Source organism: Parus major, chromosome 5, assembly GCF_001522545.3.
Source record: "Parus major isolate Abel chromosome 5, Parus_major1.1, whole genome shotgun sequence".
Taxonomy (NCBI): domain Eukaryota; kingdom Metazoa; phylum Chordata; class Aves; order Passeriformes; family Paridae; genus Parus; species Parus major.
Genome location: NC_031774.1, coordinates 30,571,997 through 30,584,835, shown reverse-complemented (window position 1 = coordinate 30,584,835; position 12,839 = coordinate 30,571,997). Strand labels below are relative to the sequence as shown.

The 12,839-nt window shown below is 35.6% G+C and overlaps 2 protein-coding genes across 5 annotated transcripts in view; one reads left to right on the top strand and one right to left on the bottom strand.

The window, feature by feature from the left end:
• The window catches only part of CHRM5 (cholinergic receptor muscarinic 5), a 48,174-nt gene that overhangs the window by 11,202 nt on the left and 24,133 nt on the right, over positions 1–12,839 (top strand). The window lies entirely within an intron of this gene.
• The window catches only part of AVEN (apoptosis and caspase activation inhibitor), an 87,823-nt gene that overhangs the window by 61,215 nt on the left and 13,769 nt on the right, over positions 1–12,839 (bottom strand). Inside the window, exon 2 of the mRNA XM_015629685.1 lies at positions 6,819–6,999. Within this exon, the coding sequence (XP_015485171.1) occupies positions 6,819–6,999 (181 nt within the window). The remainder of the gene's footprint in view (positions 1–6,818; positions 7,000–12,839) is intronic.

Below are 12,839 nucleotides of genomic sequence, written 5' to 3'. Positions count from 1 at the left end.
TCATCTTTACCATAAACAAAAACTTATAGTTTTACAAAACTTTGCAGAATTTCTATTTTGTTTCTTTCTCTAATGTAAGCTGCTGAGAGATAAAACAAAAATATTACAATTAAAACAAACACAGCTTCTCCAAATCAATCAACATCTTTTAGTATTACCATAGAAGTGATCTCTATTAATGTCATTATTCGAAAAGAAACAGTATTTTATCAATAAGCAAAAGAATGTCTGCTCTGAAAAGTTTACAGTCTAATTCAGGTGATTTAACAGTGGTCAGAATTTAACAGAATCAAAAGTGTAAAAAGAAAACCGAAAGAAAAAAAAATCAAATCAATCAAAAGTAATATGCAGCAATTAGGAAAATCAGAAAGTTTTTTAAAAAATCAAAGTAGGGAATGGCACAAAATAAATAAAAAGCAGTAAAGGTAGGAGAAAGTGAACAAGAATGCCATGGCAATAACACACTGAACTTTGAAAATGAATACTGGAATAAGAAATGTACCATCTGAGTAAAAGAGAGTAATTCAGTTTTGGTTAGGGGATTCCAGTGGCAGAAATGGTAGGGATCATGTGCCAGAAACACAGATGACCAAGGTGAAGCCTAGTCAGGCAGAACAGTTTTAGGGGCATTATAAAAACAAAAGACATTATTAAACTAAAGGAACCGTGAACCAGGTAAATAGACATTTTTTTCTAGGTTTCAAGACTACAAATTCAAGTTGTGGGCATGACAACAGCAAGACTGGACAAATTGCTCCACATTTAAACTAACTGATTTGTGATTTCATAACCAAAACATACTTCAATACAATTCAGCAGAATTACCACCAATATAAAGTAGCAGCAGAAGATTAAGGAGCCAGTGTTAGAGAAGGGTATTGGTAGGAAAACATTTTAAATCCAGAAATCTGTAACTCCACAAATAAATGACTGCACTCAAGAAGTGAAAAATTAAAAGTGTGGGGAAAAGCTTGCCACACTGATTTTAACAGGAACAAAATTTGACCCCTTTAGTCTGTGAATCTTACTTTATTCAATTCTGAATCATAAAGCATACAAATTTCTCCTAAATACTGAAACTGTTCAGATTTTTTTAATTACTTACCAGTGATTATACAGAACCACCACTGATACTTAAAGCCACACAGTTCTAAGATATCAGAATATTAAAATGAAGACATCCTACATTTATATTCAAATCATGGATTCACATTATACTTCCATACTTCAATCATAGTTTTGATTATACTTTAGGTAAAACTTAGGAGGGATAAGGGCATAGATATGAAAGCATATATAATGGGCACAGACTACCTATTACAGAAAAACACATTTATCAAGAAAATGTAATTAATACTTAAAATCTGGCACTTCTTATTTTTAGTTCAGGCAAAAAAAAAAAAAGACAGCTTGGCTTGTCTGATTAGAAAAAAAAAAAAAAAGGAAAAAGAAAGATGAATTTCTGTAATGTTAGGAACAGTTTAGGAAGAAACACTGAGCAGATGGAGAACCAGCTACCACTGATGCCAAGTCCTGTGATTTCAATGCAAATCTTTATTGTGGAAGTTGCTTGGTTTTTTTCTGTTTGTTTGGGAGAAGAAAAGGAGTTTGGGAGAGACTGCATTTTTGTTGATTTCAGACACCTACAGGTACATAAGCAAGAAATACCTCTTAGGTCTAGTAACAAGTGCAAAGCTGCAGACCGCCCCACTGCAAATAAAACATGTTCAAGTGGAAGTGAGACCACTTGGATAAAAAGCCTCTACAGATGGGAAATGTTATCTACCAGAGGACCATCAAAAATGAAATGAAAGTTCTGATGTGCTGAAATGGGGCTAGAAGGAGAAGCAGGATAGGAGAGTGTGCCATGGAAACTCAGAGAACATTCAGGGAATGAGGTAGTGAAAAACAGAGAACACGAAGAAAGATGCAAGTAAAGCATACGCTTATATCTATTTATGGGTGGCATAAACTAGCAATATTTAAGTGACCTGTTACTAATCCTTAGTGCAACAGTGTAATCACCTTTCAGGATCTACTGATACCTGGCACCTGTATCTTAAAGCCATGGTAAGTGATAAGAAGTAACCAATACTGCTATGTTCTACACAGAGCTCATGTCACTTGGAGAACAGCAAGAACATGGAAGTCTTGCATCAGTTGAATTTATTGGCCAATTTCTGGCTAAAAAGTAGCTCAGCTGTCAAGCAAGTACCACTGAAAAATGGGGCCCTCATGTACAGGACAATCCAAATCACCAGTGAGTTAGGCATTTCTGTAACGAAAACTGATTTTTAGCTATTCTGTATAATTTTAAAACTCAAAGGATTCATTTTTAGTACTTGAACTATGCCCTACTATTGCTGTTCTTTTTGCTTGAGCAGAATTACCATTAAAAAAAGAAAACTGATTTCCTCTTCACTCAACCTTGAAAAATTGGAAAAGTCTCTACTTGAGACAGGAAAGTTGAAGGAAAACCCACTTTTAATGCAAGCTTTGTTCCACAAGTTTATCTGTTCAGGTTTTCCAAGATGGCCAAGGGTGTTTTGTGTACTTCTAATTGTCAAGCATGTACTGACCATGCAAATGACAAAAATGCAATATATTGCAATAGACACACCTAAATTAAACAGAGACACAAAAGAAAGAGGTTAAAAAAACAGACCAGTTATTTAGGGAAGGGAATGTAGCTGTTACCTCGTAATTCTTATACATACTGTTCATTACTATTATATTCCTGTGACTGTCCTTTTGATTTTTATTCTACATTTTTTTTTGTATTCAGCTGCTAGGTACCTACAGAAACTGTATGTGCTATTATTATAAATAATACATATTCTTACAATATCAAAACCATTCTCCCAGTTTTATTTGAACTGCACAGCATTTCTCCATCTTAACTTCTAATGCACCAGAATTATTCAGCCATGGCCTAAAAACCAAATGGGAAAAATTAATGTCCAAGATGGTATTTTTTCATCTTGATAATCATCATCTTGCAATCCAAGTATTGTTATTGAGGTGTGTATGCTGGCAATTTTTGGCTGGTGTACTGCTAATGCCTACCACATTTAAAGAAAAGTAATCAACACTTTGAAAAGCCTGAATACATTTTGATCAGCTCTGTAATGGTATTTTAAATATATATTTTTAAATAATCTATTCAGACCCAAAAATCTGATGAACAACTTAAACTTACTGTAGTTCACTTAACCCTCATCTGTCAAAAAATGAGGGCACGTCTTCAAACATTGCAAGATTCTGCTTGCAAAGTAAGGTATCCTATCACTTCCACTTCTCTTGCTCTTTATGCTTCAACAGCATTTTTACTAAATTGTTCAAGACCCATTTTCTGAAGGCTTCACAAGGGACTTGTATTTTATATCAGCTAGACAAAAGCAACATGGAAAAGTTTGCTATATTCAAGATAATTAATAATAAATAAATTATAAAATGCTGAAAAAAAGAAACATTCTTAAAAACTTAAGCTGAACTGAACCCAGGACACCTGTTTTACACAGAAATATAATAAGCCCTAACAAAGAAGCTCCGTCAGGCCAGTGACATCAGCTGTTATCAAAGCCAGCTGGCAGTTCTAAAGACTATTTTCAGCTGCCTTTTTAACTATTCAGTATGAAATTTTCATGGCCTATTGTCTGCTTCAGGTGGCTTTTCCTTATCCCTTCTTTACCACCACCTTATAAAGGAACCCAGAGAATGACTCGAACATTTTTCTTGAAAGCACTTGAGAAACTGTAACCACTTTCCTACCCTGAATCAGTAACTTGAAGTCAGACTGCACAATGATTTTGTATGAAAGAGGTACACTTGGCTCATTTTGTGAAAAATCTGACCTGATTTAGCCAAGCTACAAGCTTCTAGAAATTAAAGTTTGAAGCTAACTTTTAGAAGATCTGCTGAAGCTAAACAACCAATTACCGCATCTACCTCTGCAGTGGTCTTCTGTATGTCATCTCAATGTGCCAGGCAACTGAATCAAGTTTCCTCTTACTTTCAGTTTTGAGTGAGAGTCAGATTTTCCACTGTAGAAGTCTGCATTTAACAGGCTTTAGGTAGGACACTGAACACAAAGTGTTGCACTGCATATTTCTGCAGCCTCACCTGGTGAGGTTAGAATAGCCTAACAGTTGAAAACAATGGTCTGTCACTTCATACTGTTGGGTAACCTGAGTAGGATTTAGGGTATACAGAGAATGTGGAGAGAAGATGGAAAAAGCAGCTTATAATGGAGACCAGAACTGGAAGACTGAAAGAATAAACTGGGATTGACTAGACAAGGAAAGAAACTAAAAGGAACATAACAATATGTGGTAGTGAATTAAACCAAATGAGCAATGCCAAGCAGAATAACTAAGACTTGGGGATCACTAGGACTGGAAAGAATGAGGGACAGATATTCTGCCTCTGACAGAATTTGAAAGAATTGGATTTTAATAAATATATACAGAAGGGAGCTGGCTCACAACAAAAGACTGAAAAAAGATCTAATAAACACAGACAAGAAGAAAAAACAACAGAAGGAAGAGTGAGAAGTAGAATTAGTAGGCAGGCAAGGGCTGACAGCAGAGAAACAACGTGCAGTCAAGAGACAGTCTGGGACTAGTTAAGCCTAAATATTAGATTGAAAAGACAGAACCAGTGCCGCACTAGAGATTGGCATGAGGCAGAGAAAGCTGGAATTGTAAGCAAAAAGCTAAAAACCCAGTGTTTGTCTTCTATTGAAGCTATTGAAAGACTACAGTCTCTGTAAGTATCTGCAAACTCCTTTCTTCCCCTCAGACTTCCACTTTCCACCTTCCTCTGCTAACAATAAAAATGTAGTGTAATAATGCACAACTTTGGTCCTTTCTTAATTCAAGCAACAGTAATATTTATGTATTAGATTTAAAAGTTCTCATCCTAATTATCAACATGACAACATGACCCTGCATGCAATATTACAGAGCCTAACCACTACATAGGAGAACAGGTTTTTAATCCAAGCTTTTGCTGAATTGTTAATTGCTGTATTAATTACATAGTTGTATATTAGTAGTAAATCACAAGATTTTAAGACTTTTTAAAGGTTTTGTATTAGTGAAAAATTAGAAATGTAACTCTGTTCCCTCTCCTGTACTTCCTAACTGGTTGTTGCAATTAAACTGGAATCATTTTGCATCTTCAGAATGCTGAACACCAATATACTAACAGCAATTATCAAATAAAGCAGATGTGTGAACTTCTCAGACCACCACAAATAAATATGACTGTATTATCAGTTTCCACACATCAGCCAAAAAAACTAAAGAACAAAGAACACTGCTCACACAAACTGCTTTTTTGTGTGACTCCAAGAAATCTGCATTACTGTTTAGAAGGTACTTTTCTCTTCCTCCAAAAGAAAGTACTTTATTCCACTGCAGTTCCTTATCAACTTATTTCACCTTAGAGAATAGTAAAAATATATCCTAAAATAAAGCATTCTCTAAATCAAAGATTTAGAATTAATGAATAGGATGAATATATGAATATTACCTTCTAATATTATCATTTGAGACATTAAGAGAATCTAAAGAGTAAAATAAATGGGGAGGTAATAATTGGGTTGAAGTATAACTCATGAAAAATACAAATTAGCAGAGCTAGATACTATTTTGTTACAGCTTCAGTTCAAAAGCACTGTTCTTCAGAACATTTTAAAGACATTCTGAAAGCTAACTACAGAGTTATAGAAGTTGTTAAAAAGTTGAACCATGGAGACATGGCTCCTCAGGACAGGTCACCTGATTTAAGAAGTTTTGAATTACTATATCTACTTTGCTCCCCAGACTCTGTAACACACATGTTTCTGAGGTCCATTCTATGTGTCTTGATTCCAGCATTGTTTGCCATGCAACCCAAGATTCAGAGAAGTCAATCCACAATTCATGATATTGTGATTAAAACCTGACAGCTTCCCAGCTTTGCAACATTCATGTGAAACAGAACTTCAGAAATTGATTCTTGCACAAAGAAAGGAAACTCTCTTCTTTGTTTCTTTGCTGTAGCTAACTTCTAACTTACCTTACCAAGCTGTAACTGAAAAATCCAATTATTTAGATTTGAGAGATTTCAGAATTTCCAAAGTACTACAAAAACTGCCATAATACATTGTTTGCAGCTTTTTACTGAATGGTATTCCAACACAATGGCACATCAAGAGTTTCTAAAATAATTTTAGGTAACTATTTTTAGTGAAAGAACCCTATACTATTCATGTATGGTTGGAAAAACCCCAGGATCTAGTACAGACTGTCCTTCCTCATTTATTATCTCCTCTAAACAGAGGAAAACAACTGGTCATTATTTTGAAGGAGAGTAAGACTTCATATTCATGCACACATCTCTACAGTGCTGATCACAGATCACAAATCTGTGTTGAAATATACAAGAGCAAGCAGCTGCAAGTTTGCTGTGTTTAGTTATATCAGCAACATTTTTCTTTCCTGGAAAGCAACCCAATAACCAAGATCAAGAAGAATAAGCTCAGTGTTACTGGATGCTGCACACACTCAGACCCATCTTTTCACAATAAGGCTATAAATGCACTAGCCAGCAGCCCTCTCTTACTCCCCATCTGTCACAGCTCAGTGCAGCCTGTGTGCTATGAGCCTGCACCCATGGAGACTTTCAACACTCCTCAGTACATAAATGGCAGACGTACGGAGGCAAATAAGAATGGTATTTTAGGGTTAAGTTTAATCATCAAGGACAGCAACTAGAAAAGTAGTCGTGTCAAAATGCAAAACTGAAAACCCTTCAGATTGGAAAATGCTTACCTGCTGAGCTAAGCAAAACACTGAAGTCTGTTCCTCTCTGTGACTCCCCAGCTTCACTCTGTCCCTCTTTTTCTGTATCCTCATAGCGGCTCCAGTTAGAAAATACCTTTCTTCTTGAATAGCATTTCATGTCTTGCTTCTCTTCTTCATGTCGTGATTCGGAATCATCATCCTCCTCTACCTGTGACATTTAAATGAAGAGTTAAGCCATTGCAACTTGGTAGCATTTTGTTCTGTATTTAAAGAATCATTCATACAAACAATTCTAACCACAGAAATAAAACCCAGAAAGACAAATCCATCTGGATCCCCACATACATTTTAGGTGGTACTATCTTTGTGAACTGTATGTAATTTCTCAAGAGTCTAACTAAAAGCATCGAGTAAAACTTCAGCTCTTACAGGGGGTCAAGCAGTGACACTGATACAAGTTCCATTGCTTTCCTTCTTTTTCTGAACGTTCATAATGAATAGCCTTCTTCCTAAGACTGAGAGGTAGGGAGTGGAATTAAGAATTGAAACCAAGTGTTTCTGTCCAAGTGTTGCAGTGATACAGATGATAATTGAAAAAAAAAAACAATGTTTGTAAAGTGGAATAGAAGATACATTCTCCAGAAAAACATTTTGAAAATGGTGATTTATATAAGACTTTCCATTATAACCAACTATTGTCTTAAATCAAGGGATATAGAATAATTAATCAAATTTAATTTCCTTCATGAAAGCCATTTTATGGAAACAGACATGAAAAAATTAAGTACACTGCTAGCAGTCAATCTACAAATCTTAACGTCGTAAAAAGTCCTACAGTCAAAAGCAGAATTCATTGCAGAATCAACTTAAGATACCAGCAAAATAAGCATTTGCTACAAGTACTCAACAGCTGTGGAAAACCCTCCCCTGTTTAGAATTCTCTATATATGCAGCTCTCCCAGAGCTTGGGGTTTAGCTGAAATGACTGTTGCTTCACAAAAAGAGAGATTTGCTTCCTGGAGGGAGGAGCACTCAACAGGCAAGCGATTAAATCTGTCACAATTACACAAACGCACTCCCAGGTGTCAAACAGATGACAAAAAGGAAAATATTCTGTGCATTCTCACTGGTTCTGTGCATTTTTTAGGTAAATTCTCTTTTCTTTGTATTCATCAGATAAATACACTAAAATGGTTGTTGTAGGTAAACAGTTGGTTATGTGAGCAAGTAGATGAACTGACAGCTGCATTACTGGAAACTGAGGCAGAGCTGTAATTTCCACACAACAAAGGCCAAATCCACTTATATCAAAACAAAAATCAAGTTACTTCTTCTCTATTATTCTCCTATGAAATAAGTGATTTGCTAAAATCCAGAAAGCTACTGAAATTCAGTGCCCAAAATAAGTCAAAGCAAGAAGAGTGCTACAGAGATAGATCAGTTTTGTACTCTATTTTTAAGAAAAGATCAGAGTCATCTTAAGCAACTATGACATTATAGACGATTCTTTATTATAGAGCTGTTTGAAGAATTCACTCCTTTCAGCTGTAAACATAAAAAACCCAGGAGTATCACTTCCACAGTTCAACAAGCTCCCAGTAAACTAGTATGGATACAAATGTTTTCTCTTAAACCAGACTAAATTCTTTTTCACATTCTGTTATTAGCTATGCTATATTGTGCACCTCAAGGAAATTTCACTTCTTAGAAATAGTTAACTTCAGGAAATAAACCACAAATTCGCAGAAGCCTTAACAGCACCTTTGCAACCTGATTCCCCAAGTACTGTCCTGAGTCTTATTGTTAAAATAAGTAAACTTCAAATAAAAACCTGCTTCTGTTTCCAATAAATATTTAATAGAAAATCTTACATGATGCACCACCAAGCTACAAAATAAAACCACAAATAATCACAATTGAATAGGAAACTTTTAATCAATTTAAAGATGTGTTAAAATTTTCAAATATATAAAAAACTTATCAGTGAAACTTCAGAAAACAGTTTGTCCATCTCACATGAGACAGCTACCAAGTAACAACCAGAGAAACTCAGAAACATACACCTTAATCACCTTTCTCTTAGCTGCCTATTCACCTACACCATATGCTACTAACATTGTCACCCCACCTTACTGAAAATGAGTCTTAATCAGTACAGAGCAAACATCTGTCCTATGTGTAATGAAATAACAACCCTTTTGCCACATAACCAAATAAAAAAAGATGCAAGCTGAAAAAAATTCTAGAAGCCAACTCAGACATAACCTTTAAAAAATTATTACTCACATTAGGAGAAAAACTTAGGCCTTTAAATAGTATTAAACTATTTCCATGTTATTGCTCAGTGTTCTAACACATCATGACACCAGAGGAAGTATAGCATCTATCTGCTGTGACTCAGTTCCAGCTAGTAATGCAACACCATTTGCACATTGCATTGAAATTTACAAGTGGGGAAAGTATGCAAAAACCCCACCAAACACAATCAGGAAACCTTCACACTATTTTGCATATCAGAAGAACAAAAGAAATATGTGCAATATTCTGTCTAAACACTAAAGCACTCAAACAACAGTGAAAGGGCCAAGCTCCTCTGCAAAGGAACTTGCACAATTTGTGGTCTTCTGCCAAGTGATGCGTTTTTATTCTTTATGAGAGCCTGTGACTGCACTTTTCTTCTAAAGGAAAGCAAAGTGCATAGCACAAATGACCACAATCTGCAGTCTAACAGAGCAAAAAAATACATTAGTACACTAATTTTACATACAGGGTTAGGGACAGTATGGTATTGAGAAAATACAGGAAAGTGGGCTTTTTGTTTGACTTTTCTTACAGATGAGAACACACTGATGCACGTGGTTCAGGAATGAAGGTGTTTAAATGAAGTAAAGATTGTTCTGAGCAAGTAATTCCCCCTGGGGTCATTCTTCTGCATTTCCCTGGAACCCAGAGTGCTTTGGGTCAAACCCAGGCTGAAGAACACAATGGAGAAAGTGCAACAGTGACCTCTTCCATCCCACTTCAATTACTCAACCACTCTTCACTGTAAGTGCAATCAGTCCTACCATGTTAAGAACACATGTCCAAGCACTCAACAGAATTGTTGAGCTTACAGCCCTTTAACAAAACAAAACTCAAAGTGCATTAAAAGTCAGGGCTTCCATTAAGACTTTCTAACACTGTACTTATTACCTTTAAGAAACCACTGGAGCTAGAGCTTACAGCCCTCTTCCTGTTCAATTCTGGTAACACTGTAGGAAAAATTTAAAATTCTTCATCTTTGTCAGTACTTAGAATAGCCTACAGTAACAGAAACATCAGATGTTCAGCTTACCTTTCTTTGGGCCAACTGCTGTTCCCTACTATGTAGGTATCATGTATATTAGATTTCCGTTCTTATTTATTTTGTAGCATACTTCCCAATGCTCTACCCAATATGTCACTTTATAGTATGTAAACACAATTTGAGCTTTTTTGTTAATCTCTTAGAAAGAGCACAGCTGTTTGTCTTCTTCACTTCCTTCCAAAAATATCTTTAGAAACTCTTCAAAATGATGTTGATCAAGTGCTATTTTTCCCCTTTGTTACTGAATCTCTATATTACTGTTTTGACTATTACACCTACAACTTATTCACATTTCCTTAATCTTTTCCATTCTCTATTAGGGACACTCACCAACAATACCCCAGACATCATATAAATCGACTAAGAGTCACAATAAACAGTCACTCCCATATGGGGATACCTGCATGTCCATGGACACTCATAACCACTGTCTACTCCCTACATTTGCTACTCTCACAACAAGCAACAGCACACACCAATTCCTTGAATCAACTTTTGTCTTGATACCTTCTTCCCTTCATGAAAATTGCTCTACAGCTGTGGTCAAGTGCAAGGACATTCAAGCTTATCTAGATGTCTCAATCTCATTTTCTCTTCTCATCGGGATAAAAGGCTAGCAAGAAAAATGAAAACATCCTCTGGGTTGAATCTGATCCAGACTATCAGCTGTATCATGAGTAAGCACATATCTTTTTTCTCACTTATATTTAAAATACTAAGGTGCATGTGCAGAGATAATTTCTTTTGCTCCTTATCCTAACTTTGGCAGGATCTGTTAAGGCCAAATTTTCACAGAAGGAATTTCTAAGTCAAAGGGTCAAAAAACCCATATATAATTAAGCAACAAAGCCATTCACAATCTCTACACATGAAATTGTTTCACAGAATAGAAGTCTGTATATGGAGGCTTATATGCATGTAAATTAGTAAGGCAGCTTGGCTGATACTGACTTCTTAGAGGTTCCTCTGGACAGGCATAAGACCTATTTTCACATAAGTGGAGATGTTAAAGTCTGTTACTCTTTAATGTTAGAGACACTCACTCTTCAATGACTTAAATTGCTCTTGGAAAGACATGCTTACTTTTAATTTCAAGTTATTGGCGGTGTAACCGAACAGGAGCAATGGGATTCCACCAGGAATAATCTTAGCACATTACAGATACAACACAATCTCAAAAAGATTTCCATTTTTAGCAACAGTGCTCATTAAATGCACTTTATTTACATTTAAATCCAAAAAGGTACAGGAGAATCCCCTGACATCTTAATTTATGTATTACTATGATTGATAGACTAATACCTCATGATACTTATATATAGCGTAAAAATCATCAAAAGTTTTATTTTAAACATTTAATTATTTACAACCCCTAAAAATATATGGTCCTCTTCTTGTAAGTAATTACTTGACAAAGGAATGCATCATCTGGGGTTTTTTTGGTGGAAATTTAATGGACTCTCTAAATAATAAACTGTATGGTATATTAAAGAAAAACAGACTATATTCAGAACTATAGCAAATGGAAGCAGAACTTGCTGTTCAACTGGATCAAGCCTCACCTCCTAAAATATTCTCTGCAGTCTTTAAAGTTTTAACATGATCAAGCATCAGAACTACAATGTGTACTCCACCTTCCTCACAAATCATTATTAACATTTCCACAAGCTATAGCCACATTCTGTACAAATCATATGCCTCACTGAATTGGAATGAGAACTTCTGTTAGGGGCTACATCTCTTCCTTCGATTCACTGAGAAGGGGAAAAAAAATAAAAGCCCCACAGGCAAACAGCTGATTTAAATGGCAGACCACCTTCTTTTTCCTAGAAAAGAATCCATAAATCTTAATGGTCTCTCAGAAATACCTCCATGACCTGCTAGTACATCATTAGCTGCATGTTCTTCAAATGAGAGCCATACAAGGGTAAAATGAACCAATATAATACACACTGCTCAAGTTTTGCACTGCAGCTTTCAGAGTCCCAGTTTGAAAACTGTTGACTTGTAGATAAATTAAACTTAATAACCATGCACTGTCAGTTGGCAAGACTTTGTTCTTGGTAAAGCCTGCCAAGTAATTATTCATTCGAGAAAGTGCTTGTTTGAGGGTGCTGCTCATTAGATACAGGATTTTCCAAACTACAAAGCCACTAGCTAAAATTTCACTCTGCTGATTTAGATTAAAACTCCAAATTGAAAGATACTTGATGGGGTATGTTGTGAGAACAGTATTATTATAAATTCAGCACTCATTCTGCACTAACTGGAAAATTTGGTAGAGTATGAACAAGTTGCATTAACTGCAGAAGCAGCCCTTTGCCTCTCTTCCCATGCTGCGAAAAGAGTCTTTAAGAAGTTTGTCCAGCTGCTGTCTATAGATAATGAGACTTTTGATTTTCTAAACTTGCCAAGCTAGTACATTTCCACCAACAGAAAATCAACCGTGTATTTTTTCTTTAATTCAATGGAAATGATTTTATGAAAGTTACTGGCAACTATATAAACTATATAAATATATAAACAAGCAATTTATATGAAATTGTCACATGGACTTGCACAAAACCTGGCAGGTCTTCTACCTTCAAATTGTCAGTAACTTCAAAAGCTGATTTTTTTTGTCTTACAAACATCTGCCAAAAATATGAGTGCAAACATAAAGTAGGACCCTCTGTCTTGACAGAAATAACAGGTTTCAAGAA